Source organism: Eucyclogobius newberryi, unplaced genomic scaffold (assembly GCF_026437365.1).
Source record: "Eucyclogobius newberryi isolate DKJ021-1_F unplaced genomic scaffold, fEucNew1.0.hap1 SCAF_11, whole genome shotgun sequence".
Lineage (NCBI taxonomy): Eukaryota > Metazoa > Chordata > Actinopteri > Gobiiformes > Gobiidae > Eucyclogobius > Eucyclogobius newberryi.
In genome coordinates this window covers 1,547,567-1,569,357 of record NW_027315735.1, presented here as the reverse complement: position 1 = coordinate 1,569,357, position 21,791 = coordinate 1,547,567, and the positions used below count along the sequence as shown (strand labels likewise).

Here is a 21,791-nt window from a genome sequence, read left to right as displayed (position 1 = left end):
ACAACCTCAACTCATGATACAGAAACCAAAACTAACCCTGCACTAGACCAAAACTAAAACATGGGAAGACTAAGACTAAATCAGGACTGAGGGCGTGAAATATACAGAAATATAGATAATGTTGTTATGAAGATAAGCTAAATTTGGATATCAATTGTTATTCTTCATAGTGCAAATATATATTATATATACCGGTATATATATAAAAAAATACAAAGAGATGATTAAAAAATTAAACAAGAAAAAGGTTATGTTTTAAAGGCGCAATGGACGATTTTTCGGCGATTTGAGAACGCAGGTGGAAGTGCACATGCCACTCCCCCGTGCACATGCCACTCCCCCGTGCACATGCCACTCCCCCGTGCACATGCCACTCCCCCGTGCACATGCCACTCCCCCGTGCACATGCCACTCCCCCGTGCTCATGCCACTCCCCCGTGCACATGCCACTCCCCCGTGCTCATGCCACTCCCCCGTGCTCATGCCACTCCCCCGTGCACATGCCACTCCCCCGTGCACATGCCACTCCCCCGTGCACATGCCACTCCCCCGTGCACATGCCACTCCCCCGTGCACATGCCACTCCCCCGTGCTCATGCCACTCCCCCGTGCTCATGCCACTCCCCCGTGTGGACTGATACAACACACACGTGCGTTTGTTTATTAGCACAACGGATCGCATCGCATCTCTCGTCTCCCGTAGATTTCTGTCCACTTCTGCGTCAGCTCGAACTGTCTTTCTCCGTCTTCATTTTGCCCCGTACACTGAGGGAACTATATTATGATAGATCCATGCGCTTAGGCACGCGGAAACGTGGGATGAGCCTGACGCGGCTGCAGGTGAACGGTAGGTGCGTTTTATGATTGATACGTGGCAGGACTAATGATTTATCCACGCCACGAGGAAATATGATAAAAAAAATTGCTGAAAAAAAAAACGTCCATACCACCTTTAAACTTTCAAATAAGGGTATAAAGTGATATTTCTGCACTTGAGTGCTTCATAAATAAATCAGTACGTTAGATTTGATTTGGTCCTGTTCCTGTCCTGCTTTAGTACTGATCTAGTCCAGATTTCGTCCCAGTTTTGTTTAGTTCCAGTTTTGATGTGAAGACTGTGCAAATGCGAACAAACCCAGGACTTGACTTGGATCAAATCAGAACAAAACCTTAAATTTACATCAATAAAACAAAATAAACATAATATATCCCCTCCCGCTTTAAACGTTGCTTTTTAAGATCGCACCAAACCTAAAATCAAAAGGTTGAATGATTTACTTGTATGGTTTTGGAGGTAAGATGCTGGTGAGCGTCTTGTCGAAGATCTTCTTGAGCTTGTTGCGGCCGCCCACAGAGTTGGACTTGGCCTTCTTGCTGACCTTCTCCAAACCCATCACCTGCTCCACGTCCACGGCCAGGTCCGGGATGGAGTACCTGCTGCCCTTTTTGATGTCCCCGATCTTAGGCAGGTGTGGGGCCCCGTTCTTTCTGTCGTGCTCTTCGTCGCCATCGATATCGTTGTCCTGCTCGGGTCTGGTGAGCAGCTCTTTGAACACTGCACGGGACAATGTTGTTTAGTCGAGTTTAATTCAAATTTGAAAAGTTGTTGTATTGTGGGCAGATACTCACCTAATAGATTTGTTTTCACAGTTATGGATAAGTGTGTGTTGTTTTTCAAGATCTCGTTGGCTTTGCTGAGCTGGACATTTTCAAAGTTTTGCCCGTTGACCTCCAAAATCTGAAAGGGAAAATAATAAGGGTTTAGGTGTTGATTATGTAAATACAACATACTAAATACTTTTCAAACACATCCAAGCCATTTCACAAGTAGATTTAAGTGAATCTGAATTGATCTCAGATACTTTATGCCTTAAACAAATTGAAAAATGCAGATTTAATATTCGGGCATTCATAAAAACGTTGGATGTCCCCCACAGTCAAAGTTCCCCTCCACTGCCAAACAACAAACTGAACCATACATTTGTAAAACTGGAAATACATTTTGCTTCTTGTATTAAAAAAAGCAACTTAAATGTTCAAAAAAGTGCTACTTAAGATCAAATAATGGCAATATATCAAAGTAAACGTTAAATGTCGTGATTTTGAAAATGTATTGTGCTGATCAACAGAAACAATTACAATCAATTTCCTAATATTTCTAGTGAATTCTATGTATATTTTGTTTGCTCAAAGCCAGCACTGAACTCAAACCTTTAGGGATGCCACCATGAACGTGCTAAATAATAACTCATCCAACCATATGAAAAGTACTTTCTACATTTTGGTCCAGTGAAGTACAAAATACAGATCCTGCTCTAACATGTACTGAAGTAAAAGTATCCACATCAAAATGTATTTAAGTAAACTGAAGATACCTTAAGTCCTCAGTAGTTCACGTTCACTATTTGCTAAGCCGTGAGCCATGAACTCACAGGAAACAAAATACATGCTCTTAAAATATTAATCTGGAGAATCTATGGTTCATAACAATCCAATCCAAAAGATAAAACAATCAATCTAACTCACTAATTATCTTACACCAATGTCACAGTTCATCTGGTGAATATGAATTTAAAGCAGTGACCTGTGCACTATTGCTCAGTGACCCCCGCGCAGATGCATATGTGACCTGCAGGTCACTTTAATCTGTGGAGCTGCCATTTCCATGTTGGATGTGTATAAGGATCTCTACAAACCTCTGCACGTTACATCTCATACATTATAGTCATTTAACACAAAGAAATAAATGTAAGCAAGCTCAACAACAAAGAAAAGGAACAAAAGAATAGAAAGGGCTTGAAAACAAATAATAAAAAGCTAATATTCTATTATATTACTGGTGGTATCTTCTGGTTTCTTAGATAACTACTACAGTAGCAATGGTGTATTCCTACTTATGACTTTGGTGAGCCCTAATTTGGACCTAGAATAGTCCCGATCTGGACCTGGAATAGTCCCGATCTGGACCTGGAACAGTCCCGATCTGGACCTGGAATAGTCCCGACCTGGAATAGTCCCGATCTGGACCTGGAATAGTCCCGATCTGGACCTGGAATAGTCCCGATCTGGACCTGGAACAGTCCCGATCTGGACCTGGAATAGTCCCGATTTGGACCTGGAATAGTCCCGACCTGGAATAGTCCCGATCTGGACCTGGAATAGTCCCGATCTGGACCTGGAATAGTCCCGATCTGGACCTGGAATAGTCCCGATCTGGACCTGGAATAGTCCCGATCTGGACCTGGAATAGTCCCGATTTGGACCTGGAATAGTCCCGATTTGGACCTGGAATAGTCCCGATTTGGACCTGGGGGTACTCCAAAAGCCAAATATTTTCTTTGTTGGTACTTGGTGAATAAAGTTCGAGAACCACCAACAGAATATTTATATTCAAAGAAGCTGTAGAAATCCTTGTGTAACTGTAATGCCCTTTTTTCTCCATCAGAGCTCAAATGTATTCACAATTTTCTTAGCCTTTCCAATTAAAATGTAATAATAATTTATTCATAGCAATATGGACTATTTATGTTCAAATTAAGCTGAAGTTAAAAGCAAAAATATTCAGTGCAACTTGAAGAACAAGTTAATGATCAGTACACACAACTAGAGTATGTAAAGATGTTCTTTGTAGCAGTTAGATTGAATATTGCCTTTTACAACAGGAACTTTGAATACAAAGGAGGCATTGCTCCCACTCTTTTGGGGCAAACAGCTGCAATTGAAAGAGCTTAGCCGGAGCTGAGACACTCTAAAGATGCTTGCAAGGATTATAAGTGCTGAACCCCACCAAAGCCCAGAGGAATGAGGAGCCAAGTGTGAAACTGCTGCAGAAGTCGGGCTGTGAAGAGAGAGCCAGCAGCCAGCGCAGTTTTAAGAGTTTGGAAATGGTGGGTTTAATGGTGGTTAGAGCAGAATAGAAAAGCCATTTCACAAATGGAAATGCGTTGGGGCGTGTGTGACGGCGGCGCGTTCTCCTCCCAACTGGAGCCTTCAGATAAAAGCGGGCTGGGAAACGCACAACTTGCCTGGCTGCTTAAGCACAACCCAGGATATGCTGGTAGAATGGCCTCAAGTATGAAGGATATACATTTTAGAGTTGGATAAAGATGCCAAGCTCAAAGTCTTAAAGCAGACTTTACATAAACACATGAAAGGATAAAAAAAAATCATTTCTAAAGGTGAAGGATCAGACGGGTCTTCGTAATCAAGACGTCTACAGCCAATCCTTTGTCAGTGACACTGCAATGTCAGTAAGTGTCAAGTCAGCGGTTTGTAGCAGAGTTCACTATGTTTTATGTTAATTAGCATTGATTAAGAGTATAGAAAAGTCTGGAACAGTCTTCATGAAGATGTAAAACAGGCTTCTACTCTGACAATGTTCAAATCTAGGCTATAAACAATTCTGTTTAGCTGTGATTTTGTATGATTTTGGTTGATATTGTGTTATGTTGTGCACTTTGAATTACTTTGTGTATGAACAATCCTCTAAAAATACATTAGCATTTATTTAATGTTCAGGAAATAAATATTGAAAGCTGTTTTTAAAAATAAATTAAATTGAAAATGATTGTCATATTGCCAAGTCCTAATATTTGGCTTTAGGACCATCCCGTTTTTACATTTTCAATGTGCATTAAATATCTCAAAACTGAAATAAACAGACAAAATGACACATTACCTGATCTCCCCGTTTGAGGCCAGCCTCTGCGGCTTTGCTCCCCGGCTCCACCGCGTCCAGAAAGATCCGGAAGCCCTTCTCCTGACCTCCCAGAAGGCTGAATGCCAGAGGGGAGTCCCGGGACGGCTTGGTCAGTGTCACCTGTCGGGGCTTAGCTTTAGCGGCGCAGGCTATGTTTAACAGTCGGAGGTGCCCGCACATTTTCTGCAAGGACAAAGATGATGAATGTCAGATCGGGGTTTCATTCATTATTAGATTGCGTACAAAGACAGACAGAAGACTGAGGTACCTCCTTCTCCAGATTGTTCTCAAACTCCTCCAGAAAGTGGGTCATGGCGGTGTCACCCTCAAAGTCGTTGAAATGATTGTTCACCCACAGCAAGACTACCCGTGTAACCTGGAGGAACGTCACATCAGTTAAATACGACATATCCATTTCATTTGAGAGCCTTGAGTTAACAGTAGAATATGGATGTTACTTGGAATAATTCCAGTGTATTCATTCATTCAAGTGTAGCAGTTTCAGACGCTAATACAGTATCTTTACTTAGTTACCGTGAATATACATAAGGATATACCTCGTACAACCAAAGACAATGTAGATTCACACCGTATTTTGCCCTTTTTTCACAAAGGAACCAACTGCTAAGGATTAATCAATAGTCTCTGTCTCATTTCAGGTTTAAATGTACTTTATCCCTGGGCGTACCTTGTCCCTGAGACTGGGGTCGTGGAACCACTCCAGCAGCTTCTTGCCTACGACCATGGGGCTGGAGAGGAAGGTCCTGTAGGTCAGCAGGAAGTCCTCGATGTACGTCGGGTCCACCACCGAGTGCTCCTCCACCAGGTGCATGGTGAGGCGCTCCGACGTGCCCTGGACCAGAGCACAGAGTCATGAGTCATGAGCCCTCAGTGGTAATGTAAGCAATATACAAGTCAGAATGGTCAAATATGGAATGAGTTACATGTATTTGACCTGTATATTTTACTTGTACTGGAGTAAAAATGTCAAATGTAACCATTACAACGATCTAAAGCTAAAGATTATTTTCAGGCACTGGCTGTAAATAGTATTGTAGATAAAACATACTCTTACTTAGGGCGGCAAATAACGATTATTTCAGTAGTCGACTAGTCACAAAAATATTTCTATTGTACATTATCAACCAAATAAAGTCTAAATATGACTGAAGTATAAAGTGTATTATTGATTACAATCTGATTTTTTTTGTTTTTGAAGTATTTTTCCTATATAATGTATATCTTTAATGTGGCAACATATATATGTTTTTATCAGGTCATTACGGCTGCCACAGTTAACCAGTTCCATGGTGATTGGGCTGAATATTACATTCCTGAGCGAGGCGTCGTACCCTGGCGGGAATCCATGCGACACCTACTTCATAAATGTGTGCTTTCCCCTCTACGCCAGTCCCATCTCATCATAATGATCTTATTACGCTCACCAAAGGAGAAAATATTGCTTCTTTTATACGCTGTGACATTCATTTGGCCTCTACTCATTTGTACCTTGATTACGATGTGTCCTTTCCTGGTACCGGTGCGGTCCAGCTCCCGGTGCTCCTTCACCATGACGATCTCGCCCTCCTCCTCCACCTTCTGCATGTTCTTCTCCACTTGGTTCAGGATGCAGCAGTAGTCTTGTTGAGCGATGCACACAAACTGCACAAAAGCAACATCAAATCATGAACAGAAGAAATGTTATTCAATCCACTCTTCTGCTCTCAAAAGTCATGCGAGTAGATTTATTTTGGGGTCTCAGATATCGGTATCGGTCTGACATTTTGCCGATCCTGTGTACTCATGTGTAGAGTTGTCAAAAGTATAACAAAAAACGAATAGATACTAAAACATGATACACATTTGATAACATTTTTGACCTTTCTTTAACAGTTTTCAAATCTTGAGCCTTTCCAGAACCAGTATAAGACACGGTAACCCCAAAAAAGTTATAATTTGTGTCGAGAACTACAGTCTATTGTCTATTAAAACATACAATAAATAACGTTTTAAAAGAGTCTCAGATTGTATCATTATAATAATAAGTCTGTGCTGAGTATCAAACCATTTTATCCATCAAATGTGTCTTTGTGAACAGACTAATGAGTACAAATCTATAAAGAAGAGCAAGCAACAATTCAATTAATATTCCAGGTTAACACTTTTTTTAAATTATGCTTACAAAAGTGAAAAGTAAAATGGTGAACTTTACTATAACTAGGGATATAACAATATACACATTGCTCTGTACAATATTATCACTATACATGGTACAATATTTACTGTAATATTGTTCTAGAAATTAACTGTCTTTTAAAATACATTTTACTGTCATAATCCAAACAAGTAAGATATAATAGTGCTTAATAACAGTTATTTCATCACGTTTGTCAATATGTAGTTTCAGAAGCCAATAATTATTTAGTTTTTTTACGATATTATCCCTTGAAATTTTGGTTATTGTTGCATCCCTAACTACAACTTAAAATGAAAGTGTGCGTTGTACTTTAAATCATCAGTTAAATCAGTTATGAGCCACAGCAACAAAACAAACAGCTCAAAAATGCAATCCTTTTTGAACCATGGCACGCTGAAGGCAAAATGAATGAGTGACTTGTAGAACAGCTTCAGACGAACAGCTAAACGACTCTCCCCAGTGATGAATCATGAACAGGGCTTTTTAATTAAGATTTTCCCACAAAAGTGCCAGTTTAGAGTATTCCCAGCGGCTGAGCTCGAGGATTTCAGGCATGAAGAGCCACTTCTTTACCGTCATTGTTGCTATATTTATTTCCATTAAGCACATGACGGGCTCAGAGCTGTAAGATGGTGCTCTGTGCGTAAACGTGGGGATTTCTGCGTGCGTTTAAGCCGTTTGAGTTCCCCGTAAGCAACGTAAGGTAACGTAGGTCGTAAAACAACGAGCGATGTTGTGAAAAGGCCTTTTTGCTGGGAATTATGTTTTTTTATAGGCTTGCGAAATAGGTCACAATAATTACAATAAAGACTCAACTGTCAGAGAGTTTCCGGTGCGGCCTACGCGTCGTTATGCATTTATGCACATGTAAAACAATATTGAAGAAGATGGAGCAGTTTAAGAAATCAAAATCACAAAAAATACATTTAACACATTTAGTTTAATTACAACCCTGTCTTACTAATAATGAACATAAACAGTGTCTGAGAGAGCTAAACCAGGACTAAACTGGGCTCAAATCAGGAAACACACCCTTAGAGTCTGTATTTAGTCTGGAACATGATTATATTTAACAAGTCAAGATTAATCCGATTAGTTGCTGCCTCAACAACAAGGCAGTGTTTAGTATTATTTTAGCAATCTCCATTTTTTTTTCTTAAATGGAAGGGAAGGACCATGACGTCACAAAGATGCAGGGAAGGACCATGACGTCAGGGAAGGACCATGACGTCACAAAGACACAGCTTTTTTTGAAACTTTATGATCATGAAAACATACTAAGACTGCAACTAGAGTATTTTAGTTGTCTTCTATGATTATATCCATCAACTTTTGAAATAAATTGCAAGCCTCGAAATCACGGGTCAAACACGGACAATGACCGACAGAAAAATCACTTTTGACAAACTTAATAAAGTCTCGGACATATTTACCACCGCCAACTTCACCTGAGCGAAGTCCCAATATATTTCCATGAGTAAAAACAGCGGTGAACAAACCCAAAGTGATTCTTATCCACGAACTCTGCGACGCACAGTCCAGATGAGAGCACGTGACACAAACAACCAACGGCTGCAACTCACGTGCGGCCGCAAAGTGCAGCGAACACGCGGCAAACACGCGGCGAACACGCGGCGAACACGCGGCGAACACGCAGTGAACCCGCTCAGAGGAGGAGAGGAAGAGGGAGGGAAAGAGAGGCGGGAGTTCCAGAGCGTAATCTCACCTGGAAATGCTTCTTGATCCTTCTCAAATGTGTCTGATGTTCGCGCGCGCCAAAGGAAAGTGACTCTCAAAGTTTCAAGCCCCGCCCCCGAGCGTTACCATGGAGATCATCTCACCAATAAATGATGGATGCTTGAAACAGCTACAATGACGGGCCAATAAGCATACGTTTATATCATTTAAATCCATTTGTGACCGTTTTATTGGTTTAATTAATACGCTGTATTAAAGAATAGGGAAGTTATTTTTATTTTAGTTTTTTCCTCTATTCCCATTATGAATATGAGAAGTTCTGTACATAGTTTTGTTTATAATAGTTTTTTTTTCTGTTAAGAGTGTTACCTGTTCCTTTCTTCTGTATCTACCTGTGTTGCAACACCGAAATTTGCCCAAGTGTGGACAAATAAAGGCTTATTTTATCTTATCTTAATTGTTTAAAATGAAATACAATATAAATGTTTCCTTACTTTTTTCTGACAGTTGTAAAATGGTGATATTTCTCCTCATGATAATCGTGACTAAAATGAATATTGTGACATCTCTAATAACGAGACAAACAAAAGTCATCCAAAAGCTAATAAGACGAGTAAATATGAGGAAGTGTATGAGGCACTTGTCTTCACTTGTCTTCACTGTGACTGAGGTGCAGACGAGGAAAGACCACCGTGTCTTCTGCAGCGACAGCATGAAGCCAAATGAACTACACATCAATAAAACACTTCAAAATTATTATTTCAAGGCTTGAATTAAATTGTCAAATAAAATGTTGAAATATGGTGAGTGAAGGCTTCTAGATACAAACAAAAGTTTAAAACATCAGAAATGGTCTATACCTTTTTGACATTTTGATTTAATAATGTCCCTCACCGTCTTGTTTATGTCCTTTAGAGTCTATGTAACAATTATGATGATCAAAATACAATCATTTTTGAAAGTCAACTTGTCACAATTACTAGATTAAACATTGCAGCCCTAGAACAGACTATATATTCTTATTATTTCAATCCCATCCCAGACGTTATAGTACCTGTAACTCCACGTGGCTCTACAGTTAAACGACATGTACCTGGCAGTCGTCCACCTTGGTCTTCATGACTCCCTTCATGTACTCCTTCTCCATGGTGGGCGACACCCCGAAACTGTTGCCCATACACAGCACCTCCGTCCGGCTGTCCGGGTACGTCACCTCCACAGAGCCGTTCAGGATCACCGACCACGAGTCCAGCTGGCAGAAAAGACGCAGACCAGACATTTAAAAAGGAGAAACATACTGGATTTTTTTAGACCGCTTGGGATGTAACGATATTATTACAATATGCGTCTACAGTACGGACTTTATTATGTTAATTTGATGGCTAACAGAATAGATACACGACTTTTTCCTTTTGAAATGCATTGACAAGCAGAATAATGGTCATAAGTCCAAAGAATGAAAATATAAAAGTGCTAATAACTGCTATTTCTTTGTGCTGTCTACACTGAAAGAGAGCAAAGGATCATGGTCTATGTCAGGCATGTCCAAACTAAGGCCCGGGGGCCAAATGCGGCCCTCAGACCAATTTTTGTCGGCCCTCCAGCTTCCTGTTAAGTTGATCTAAACAACAAAAAGTAGTAGTTTTTACTGTAAAATTGGAGAGATTGAAGCATTTCGATGTTATACCAACATAATATTAATGTTCCAGGCCTTATTAAAGGTGTGGAGGCATCAAAACTATGTCAAATGCAAAAAACAACATTTCCGGGTTGTTTGTGGCCCTCCGCTCCGTATAAGTTTAAAAATGCGGACCTCGGTGAAAAAAGTTTGGACACCCCTGGTCTATGTAGTTTCCTTTGTTTTTAGCGGATGCTGTATCAAAACAATGCATTTACTGACTTAACCATGTGCAATACAGTCATATTCATGTGCAATTACTGTCATACTCGCATGCAATAATGTCACATTCATGTGCATAGAACGGATGAAAATAGTGTTTATTTTACCAATACTTAGTATTACTTGACTTACGCTAGCCGTTTTTATTTTATCTTTATTTTCCCCCTCTTGTCTATAGTTTTTGTTTATAAGAGTTCTTCTATTAAGAGTGTTTTTTAAACTTCCTATAAGTTATCTGTCCTTTTCCTTTGTATCTACTGCGTTGCAACAATGAAATTTCCCCATGTGTGGACAATAAAGGATTATCTTATCTTATTTAAGCAAAGAAGCTTGACCCGCCCACAAGACATTTGACGAAACAATATCAGAATATTTTGGTTATCGTTACGTCCCGACAGACTACTGCAGAGAATTTGTTCGAGTGAAATCATATTGTTCTTTTTTAGTTGGTTTGGTGATTCTACGGACATGAAACGACCAAAATGTTACGCCTTTTGAGCTGGAAACCCTTTTCGTACCTCTAGCTACACACTACATTTGCACGGGCTGAAATAACTTATTTTGAAACAATTATTTGTACGCGTATGTTTAATATCGTTTATCTTTATTGATATTTATGAATGTATCTCACAAGCTAACGGAAAGCTCTTAACACCATTGCTATTTCAAGTTAACAGTTAGCAGCCGCCGCTAGCTTCCTGATGCGTTTACGCTTGTGGAAATCTTAGTTTGCATATTAGATTGCTTGGTTAAATGATATGAGGGGGCTTTGTCTGAGGTTGTGTCGTTTTTTTCCTGTTTTTAATCCAAATCTCTAAACGAATAAGACACTATAAGAGCAAAAGCTAAAGGTACAAAAAGGGTTTCCAGTACAAAAGGACCTGACTGTCTGAAAAAAGGGCTGCCATGCGGAAGACATTTTCAATCAGACTGAAAATAGCTTTCGGATGGCAGCTGAAACGTCTCTATTAAAAAGAAAAAGGGTCCAAGTAACTACTTTTGGACTTTTTCTACCATGGAAAGCTCCTGGAGGAAAGAGGCAATGCACGGACTCCCACATTGTTGCGGTAAATGAAATAATAAACTATCATAGTAGATTTGTCACTACTTTGCGATGATATACTTCAAAGAATGACGGGGGATGATCGACGCTTATGATTCTATGGTTTTAAAACAGCTGCTCTTTGCTTAATGAGTTTGATGTGTACTTAGAGAAGCATATGCAGTTACTAGAATGAGAAAAGCAAGGAACAGATGGCCGTCTTCAGACTTATCAAACCTGTCAAATCTGAATGAATAGCACTTCACACATGGCACATTCATAATCAATATTTAGCCTTTATAGCGGAAAGACAGGCATGCTTCTGGGTCTTGACTGATCATGTTATTTTGCTTCCAGACAACTGCAATATGCTCGCTGAACCTTAAATCCGCCTCAATTGAACGTTTATGAAAGTGACTGAGCCCTGGAGGAATGGCTCTGGCTTTGTCTTGTGAGAGAGTGCGGTTGGGAAAAAGAAAAAGGAAGCAAATTGTCTTCATTCAAAAGCCCTGTCGTGCCCTGACGAGGGAGGAAAAAGGGAACTAAATGGGGCCTGATTCGGATGCCTGAGGGACCTCTTGAAGTCCTGCGATAAGGGATGTCGTCCGTTGGCGTTTAATAGAGCGGAAAAGACGGGCACTGGAAGATGAAAGATGGACGGACTGGTGTGGGTTAAGTTCACAAATGTATTTTAGAAGATGTTTATGGTACGTGAGTGTATGCGATGATGCTAACAGTGCAGCCAGTTAGCTTTCATTTGGCTACTTAAATATTCAGACCAACTAGACACTTTGCAATATGTTTCACTGGCTATAGTCTTAACATTAACCTTGATGCTTATATTTAGCCCTGTCCAGAAAAAAGATGTCTATATGATTCATAAAATGTTAAATAACTCTTAATATGTTTTATGCATTTTTAGATTCTGATTCCTTAATGTAGCCTCCCTTTGCTCTATTGACAGCGCTGCAACCCTTTGGTCTTCTCTCAACCAGCTTCATGTCCGAGTTCATTAGTGGACAACAACGTTATTCCACACTTTTTTGTTGAGTATTTTCCATGTGTGTTTAATCATAGTTTCAACTGGTAGTTTTGACTGGTAGTCTAAATGTAAGCAATGTAAGCACTGAAAAACAATAAAAGTGATCATTTTTGAAGGAAACTATGAGTCATTTCAATTCAACCTAAATGTAGAGGTTTTTTTTGTTCTGTAACATTTTAACAGTACTTAATCATTCAGAAAATCTGATTTCTAGTCACATACTCGAAGAATGGTCATCTTTAACACAACATGAACGAAGCTCATGACATCAATAATTGAGAATGATTGTAATATTGTAGTGCTTCGACATCTCTAGTCCAGGTGTATTGACGTTATGCAGTAGTACACACCTCCTCTCCGTCGTTGAGGACGATGGTGCCGGCGCGCTCCACCACGGCGAACACCATGACGGCGCACAGTTCCCGCCTCACCGACATGGTCATGTTGGCGAAGGCCGGCAGCTGATGCATGAACTCCAGCAGTTGCTCTGCGAAAAGAGAAGAGGGGACAGGAAACGCATATTTAGAAGGCATTTTATTGATCCACATTTAGATTTACAAGCTTTTTAGCAGCCGAGTCCTGGCCGCATGAAGAGACTATAAAGTAGTGATGCTCCAGTCCAGTGTTTTTGCCTCCCAATTGGATAAAGATATTTTAATTTATATTTGAGGCCTGTATAAAGACAGGTAAATAAGCTGGAGCGCACATGGCTACGTAATATGCATAAACACATCTGGGCAAAGCTTTCATTTGATGCTTAAAGTCCCGTGAACACATCGCAGAGTTAAAACCAATACTATATACACTATACATTCCTCTTCAGTCACTGTTTCAGCTGTAGAATTAGCAAAGACTAGACACTATTCATTGTACCGGCCCGATCTATTCACTAAATCTGATCCGGTCTAAAAATGCCCGATACCAATACCAATATCGGATCGGGAAACCACATCTTCATGCAGAGAGCAGTCACAGTGGTGCAAATAAACTTTGTCCACTGTTCACTCAATTTAACCCTTTTCTCTTCACAATAAACTCAGTGTTTTTGTGAATAAAGTGCAATTTTGAAATATGGTCATGATTTTCGACAGGTTTCCATTGTAAAAAGATCCTCTACATGTTCAAATGAGTTGTAGATTGGTTTTAAATTGTATAATATTATCTCTGACAACGTTACAAATGAGAAGGCAGTTCGATAGTGAAAGGACTTCATCATTAATATATATTTTGCCATCTTGAGTTTCAACTTTTCATAGATATTAAACTGGACAATATTGTGTATAACAGAGATAAATAGATAAAAAGTAGTCAAAGTGATGATAAGTGCATTTCATTGGGTCAAAAACGATGGCAGATCAGATTATATCTACAATACCGATAGCATCTTTTCCCTTTCTCCAGCTGCACTGTTTACCACAGGAGCAGAGATTTCTTCTACAGCGCTGTATTCCAGAATCCCGAAGACATAAAAACTCAAATGCATTATCAAAATATATCCCATGTAGTGTCAAAACAGACTGTCGACACTTTTTAAACCGAAAATACTGCCGATAAAAAGAGCCTTTGGGGAGCCCGTTTCAATATGACATGGTTTCTGACAAGATAGCTTTATTTGACTTAAAAATGTGTCATAAATTACTCCCAAGCAGCAAAGAGAATACTGTACTGTCACATTTGCTTTATTCGCGATCCCTGTGCATTCTGGGAGCTGCAATGACATACTGCATTGTGGGTATGTCAATTGTAGTAGAGAGTGAAACCTTTTTTGTTTAATTCATACAAAACCTGTCAGCAGTGTTGTCAGGAAACTAACTCAACTTGGCTGATGATTTCCTTTAATCATTTTCAACACAGAATAATCTTTATTTCATTTGACAGAAGTTTACAGTATCAAAAGCGTATCTAGTTTAGATGCTTGTTACTAGATACATTTTTATGCATCAAAATGAGTTGTGGTTGAAATACTTTTGTGTATTGATGTGTAAGTTGCACAATTATCAAATTAATCAAAGCAGTTACTTTTTTTTGCCCAGTTGCTAAAGTTGTAATTAGCCCGTTGCCCCGTTTTTAGCAGCTAATGCTAGCTCCTGCCTCCAAACTGTATTACTGTGGGAAGACTTTAAAGGAGACATCTTTTTTCAGGTACTTCGTATTGAACTATAATGTAAATCAATCATAATTTTACACGGCAATATTGTTCTAAAAAGGATAGAATTATTAATTAATTATTAGAAACAGGTCCATTGACTTCCTGTTGAAAACTGCAGAATTGATAAGCCCCGCCTCTTCATAGTGACATTTCATTGTAACAAGCAGCAAATGATCAGTTACATGTTTTTATTTTTGAAAAGTGACCACGGGACATTTAATAACCCTACAAGAGTCAAGTTTTCAAATACTCACAACTAAGTACAGGGATGCGGGCGGGGATAGGGGGTAGGTGAAAACAGGAATTGGCACTGGAGCCTCAGTTGCAGAACAATACAGGATTACTCAAACATGCAGGAATCAATCAAAAATACAACATTGAATAAGCTAATGATGAGAAAACACCTTGTAACAAGTTTGATTCTGCGTAATACGTCCCCTTCACCATCTTTAGCATCTTCACCATCGATTCTTCTCTTAAAAAGGAACAAGGTCCATCTTTACTCTAGTCTAAATCCCTTTGCCTTGGACCTCATTCACAGCGTAACATTTGGCATGGGTGTGTCCCCTTTGCGGTGCGTTGGCTTCTACAAAAGAATCCTTTCGTATTTGGGTCTCGTCACTTTTCCTGGCGCCTTGTTACGACTGGCACAGGCGGGCGGTGCACTCCCTGACCTGTGCTTGGGCATGGCAACGGCGCCATGCACGGGGCTGCGGCTACATGCTGAAAGTTTAATGCGCCGGGAGAGGTGAGGAGGATGTTGCCGGAGTGACCTAGAAAAGCCTGGCGGGGAGGGGAGGGGAGCGAGTACAGTGGGGAGAACGGGAGAGGGCGCGTGGGGGGAGGGGAGAGCAGATACACTGGCACCTACTCTACAGTCACTGGTGCACGCCGCATCCGTCGCTAAGCCCTAGATATTTGTTTTGCACCGGGGATATCATAATCGGCGCCGTTGAGTCATAGATTTATAAGGATATGATGCCGCGGGCTTTGGCAGAGTCCAAGAATTACTCAAAAGTAGTATGAATGGCAGCGCAAATATGTTCCAGCGAGCTTAATGTGCAGCTTTGAATCAAATTGGTGAGCAAATGGAAGGGAGCGCGGGGGAATAATGAAGACGCTATGAAAGATGAAAGATTTATAATATTGATGTGTGATCCTTGTTTTATTGACAATGGATTTAGAGTCTAAGATGAAGCATGAAGACTATATACTTAATATCTCTTTAAGTAAATATATAATACCCTTTACCCCAATCTTTGTCATACAGAACAAAGATTAAAGTTAAAAGAGGTTTTCTTACAGTCATTTTTCTATGTGAGCAACAAAGAAATGTAACAAAGGAGCTATATAAATAGATGCAATACATGAGCCGACATTTGACATTGTGATACTATATAATGCTGTACCTGATTTATTTTTGTCTAAAAAATGTGAAAAACAAAGCTAGCTCATTTTTGAAGTGGTCCAGATTTATTGCTCGGTTCACTAATGCATTCCAAGCATCCAAATGATACGTTTTTAAGTGTTTTTCACAACTTTCAGAGGCCAGTGTTGAGTTTATAGCAGGCCTATTCATTGTCCTGAGGGCCAGATTTCTAGGGGCCTCTGTCACCCCTATTCCTAACAGAATTTGGGGTTACACAAAATATTCTCAACACTGGAGTTGTTTCAATAATGGCAAAATATCTACAGTTATATTAGATTAAAAAAAAAAAAAAACATTTATCTGCAACTTGGTCATTCCAATGCTGAAGCAGAACTAACCAGGACACGACTAAATAGGAAACTAACAGAGTCTAAACCAGAATCAAACCAGGTCTAAATAAGGTCTAACGCAAGATTCAAATAAGAACTAAGTCAGCATTAAACCAAGATGTTTTTTGGTTTATAGCATGCTAACGGCGCACTGGCTTCACACACAAGAGCTGCTTTATCACATGAGGGAAAACAGGTCTAGTCCCTTTAAGATGTATTCTAGGTTAGCTAAATGCTATAAGAACCCTTGATCAACCTTGACCTGTCGTATTACCAGGTTTCAAATATCAGAACATGAAATATTCTTACTGGCACATTCCTAAAGAGCATTCAACGTACAAAAAACTGCTTTCTGCTCCCATCTGAAAGTACGACCCGAACAGCACTCACCTATGTCATCGTCCGTCCTGTCCATGGGGTCCTTCTCCAGACAGTCCCGCACGATGTCCCTGCTCATGAGGGGGTCCGACGCCCGCTCGATGTCCTCCTCGTCATCGTCCTCCTCAGAGTCCACCGCTGTCTCCGGGAGTCCGCTCAGGTCCATGTCTCCCGGCTCGTTCTCTGTGGCCTGCAACACCACAAGAGGAAACAAAACAGAACAAATGAGCCTCTTGGACGACGTCGTAAAAGAGATGGCACTAAAAGAAGAGTTGTAACAAAGCGAGAAGCAGAAGGTAGACAACCAAGAAGCCAAAGACGATTCACAGACACGGCGCCAAAAACGAGGAAAACAATGGAAAACAAACCCTCAACTTCACAACAGATCACACACCATCTATAGTAGGAATGGGACAATCAAAAAGGAGGACGATACATATTCGTAGTACATTCTGTATAATCGTGATGATTGCCAACACCAACAAAGGTAATAGTCATGGGGTCAATATTTGTGTATCCAAAATGCAGCAAAAAGAGCTGAAAATAAAACAAACTCCCACATTTGTCTCATACTTTTGCACATTTCTGTTTGAGTGACATATCAACTGATATTGTTATCCGGATACTCCAAAACAACAGGGAGACGTTTAATTTTGTCAATATTGCCACCCTCTACTTTGAACAAAGTAAAATTCTAAAATAACTTGTGGTTCATCATAATTATCACGGCCTTTTTGACTTAGGTGCATGACACGGAAAGTCATCCGAGTATTCTGTACTTCCATGACATGTTAAACTGTCAGCTATTTTAATAACTACTGTGATATTTTCTTTGGTAACACAATATTTCAATAATGTCAAATGCCTTATCAATTTGCAATACTGGTACCTGAACTACTACTACTTCTACTACTATCTGTACATAAGCTGTGTTGAGCATTAAATGGCAACATATTGGCCGAATTGCAGAAATGAATATTCATAAGGATCATTTTTGGAACTAAAACCAGTAGATTTGATCATTAACTTGCACTAAACATCAAAACAAAACATAAAAGTCAGTTCAAGTTTTCTATTTCCCGTACCAGCAGTTTGTAGGAACCTTTTAACGAACATCTCGACATAAAAGCCAACCCGATTTTTAACTCTTATATTCCCATTGCGTTTAGTTACAGAGTAAGCAACATGTAGTGATAATTACATGTGACCTATTTTAGCTGATGGATTCCAGCTTCTGGCTGTAGTGAGTGAGACAGGCGTCAATACACTGCACCAAACAGGAAGTTGTGAAACAAGCTAATTAACTCCGTCCCTTTTTCCCCCCGAAAACTCCAGGCGATTCTTTGAAAGCGCAAATATATGCAGCGAGAAGCAGAAAGTAAAAGCAACAAAAGCTTCCACTGTGATCAAACCCAAAAGAGTGAAAAGGAGACGATATTAGAGGTCGGAGATGATTGAAGTGTATTCATGGATCATCCGTCCTTTAACATGGTGAAAAAATACAGTGATTACGATTCGAATAGAACAGAAACTTGAGTGTAAGCAAAGGTTTAATACGATACTTTTTTGTGGTTAACTACTTATTTACAGCCATGTTTTAGCTCATTTGCGATAGATTTCAAAAACTCGATCCTTTAATCATAGGAAGAATTCGAATACAAACAGTTTGACATTTTTGTCAATATCATCAGGCATATTCTCCGATGTCAGAGCACAACATGGAAGAGGACAACAAAGCCCGGCACCAGCGCTCTGCTTACCTCGGAAACCTCCTGCTTCTTTGCCGAAAATGAAGAAAACGTCGCCTTAGCCAACTGCTCGCAAAACCCCAGCGCCAGACGCATCTTCGACGCCCCAAAGAGAGTTGAATTTTGAAGCGCTCGACGATGGGACGTTGTCACCGGTCCAGCGCCACGGTGAAACCCTCTGTCACTTCTGCACCAAAGGCCATGTGCAAAAAAGGCTCATCAATGATTCAGACCCCGATGTCCACTTAGGCGGTAACACGCAGCAGGGCGGGGCCGGGGGCCCGGGGCCGGGGGCCGAGCACCATCTACTGTATAAACCTGTCCCAACATGGTCCAACTGCCTGAATGAAATCAAATGTGTATACTTCAATATTCTGATTAGTATAACTTTTGATTAATGTATTAATTAAATTGACAATTCTATTTGTGTCTTGAAAAGTGATAAATGAAATGTTTGAATTTGTTAATAAAGAAATTTAAAGCAATTATATTTTCTTTCTATTTTCTTCCTGATATGATTTCTTTTCTTTTTTTAATCATTATCTCCCAACTCTATATCTTCTCTCTCAAATATATCTAAAATATTAAATCAAATTACTTTTTTATGTTTGAAATAGTGGTTGAATTCCTCTCTTACTGCAAGAAAATATTGATATTTAAAATAACCCTAACTGAGATCATTCATTTCCTGCCATCATTCCTCAGACTACAGAAGCCTCAGAAGGTCAAACTAAATCGGCACATTTCCTCGCGTTTATCCACAGCCCCGAGAGATGGATTTTGAATGCTTCATGTCCCCTTTATATTCCCCCCAATGCTTGTTTTCATGTGATATATATGCAAAGATCTATAATGTGCAGTACGCATTAAAAGTCAGTGGCCACGGTTAATATTTTATCAATGCTATTCTTGGATCAATGCTCTCAAAGTCCTGGTGCTACTGAAGGACCGATTTCATGTTTTATTCAGGTACAAAACAAAGCGCCATGTTGTCGTAAAGGGCGCCGAGACACACGACACCCCAGGATGTAGGTTAAAGCCGGCACGTTGTGATTTGTGCTTTCCAATCAAATACTTCAGTGTCCTTTGAATGCTTTGAGTACATACTTGAGTACATACTACGCTCTCTATCGAAGGCCTATGAAGTGAAGCATGTTGAAGAAAAGATTGCAGCATGGTTACTTTTCAACATGAAACAGATCGCTGCTCAGTAAAAACCTTTGTAAAGAGCTGTACGTGTGCTTAGTAACGTCTTAAAAAGGTGGAGACAGAACTGCACTGATTTAACGGTTCGCATGAGTTCAAATTAGCATCCTAATTATTCACTGCAGAGAGTATTTTAAGCACTTTTCACAGATTTCAGAGTGTAGTCTTGACCCCAGGAGATGCTTTTACAACATCTGTACGAGTGCAAAACAAAGTCTGTTAAAGAACACGAGCAAATCTTGGGTATTGCCATTTTAAGCACTGAAATGAATGGATCTACTGGACACGGGGGAGCACTTCCTGGTTACATTTAAAGCCATTTACCTTCATTTAGAGGGTACAACCTCACAAGACAAGATTACATAAACATATAATGAACAAAGCTGAATTAGCATCAGAACTAGTCTCAGAACTAGACAGGCATTTGATGAAGTACCAGAACAATACTGAAAATTCACAATGACATGACTAAATGTGACAGTTTGACAATGATCTTCAGCATTATCAGAACGAGTATAAGACCACATGCTAACATAAATAAAGAAAATGTTGGTCTATGGTTTAAATAATTCATTTAAAGAGCATTTTTAACGATCATTGTGGAATTGGAAGTTTAGAGAGTTAAATCTACATTTTCCAAAAGCCTTTCAATAAAGACAAACGGCACCATTTGTCTTTGCCGTTCCTGTGGGGTCCGTTTGCACTTGTTTTTTCCTCCAAAACAGCCCCACAGAGACCAGCACTCGTCCCTAATGAATCGCGGTGCCACATTATTCATCCACAAAGCTGCAGGGAGCCGTACTATAGTAAGCACTATTGTCGCTTAAAACAAACAAGTTACCAGAGTCCTGTGGTGAAAGTCTAACAAATGAAACCGATATATTCATTATGTGCATTTTAATTTAGTGTGAGAACAGATAGACAGAGAATACATTTACACCATAGAACGTCTGATAAAAACAAATGACAGTCTGGGAGCGTTATGAACAATCTGTCGCCTCGTCCTCGTTAGAGCGCAGTGTACCGGCAGCACATATTTTACCATTAATCATTTCTTACCTTTGTGCACAGACAATGAAATGTGCTTGGCAGTAATTAAGATGGATGCTCACTGGAATTGAAATATTGATAAATTAACTAACACAAAAAAATGATCTCACGTGCACAATCTATTTTGATCTTTTTGCATTTGACATTTTTCTCATAATGAAATCAATTTAGAGTTGATGGGCCTAATTCCAAAATAATTACATGTCCTTATTCCTTTCCAATATGGCGCCCCTTAGAGTAATCTATATTATGTCGAATCTGTTCTAACCATTTATCTCCACCATGATTAGAGATTTATAGATTTAACTTGCAAGAAAAGCCACAATTGTTTCGAAATGCCATAGATGAAGAAATGTTTCCTATAGATTTCATTGTTTGAGTGTCATTTTCCCCAGCCAAGAGTCATAAAGGGCTTTATCTACATGTGTGGTCTACAATCAGCAGTAAACACATGCAAAGAAGCTGAAGTCTGCACGATTCTCCACACACAAATCTAAATATACCGGTGTTTGACGGGGAAGCACAGGTTCTAAAGCGATTCATGCATCACTCTTGCCCCCCACGCTGTGCTAGGCAATAAACTTAAAGCTTTTTTAGCTGGTGTCGGCTAAATTCTTAAATAGACATTGAAATCACGAGCTAATCGTGCTCTACCCTTCACAACAGGACATACATGTCGTCGGCAGGGTCTTTTTTATAATATACCATTCTAGTCTTCAACAAAAAGTGATTTGTGTCCGATTGTGAGAGAGAGTAACATACTTATAGATGAAATAAAAGAACATTCTTCAAAGCAGTTAACCATGTTCCTTCATCAAAAACGAACCTGCAATCCTGTTCACAAGGTCGTCTCCCTCTGAGCCTCAGTAAATACTCAGTTTCAAATATCACAGAAGTGTGAAGTTATTGGCATAGCAACCAAAT

The 21,791-nt window shown here is 39.8% G+C and overlaps 1 protein-coding gene across 8 annotated transcripts in view; it reads right to left on the bottom strand.

Moving 5' to 3' along the window:
• Positions 1-21,791, bottom strand: part of rapgef2b (Rap guanine nucleotide exchange factor 2b) — a 60,192-nt gene that overhangs the window by 25,293 nt on the left and 13,108 nt on the right. For 7 of the 8 annotated variants that reach the window (XM_072434754.1, XM_072434777.1, XM_072434719.1 and 4 more), the window contains 9 exons: positions 16,876-17,053; positions 12,929-13,065; positions 9,688-9,846; positions 6,209-6,361; positions 5,388-5,552; positions 4,968-5,075; positions 4,679-4,882; positions 1,630-1,738; positions 1,279-1,555 (listed from right to left, as the gene is read on the bottom strand). In XM_072434754.1, the coding sequence (XP_072290855.1) occupies positions 1,279-1,555; positions 1,630-1,738; positions 4,679-4,882; positions 4,968-5,075; positions 5,388-5,552; positions 6,209-6,361; positions 9,688-9,846; positions 12,929-13,065; positions 16,876-17,053 (1,490 nt within the window). Of the gene's footprint in view, positions 1-1,278; positions 1,556-1,629; positions 1,739-4,678; positions 4,883-4,967; positions 5,076-5,387; positions 5,553-6,208; positions 6,362-9,687; positions 9,847-12,928; positions 13,066-16,875; positions 17,054-18,623; positions 18,735-21,791 lie in introns of those variants that run through there. The other variant, XM_072434762.1, reaches the window with a different exon arrangement.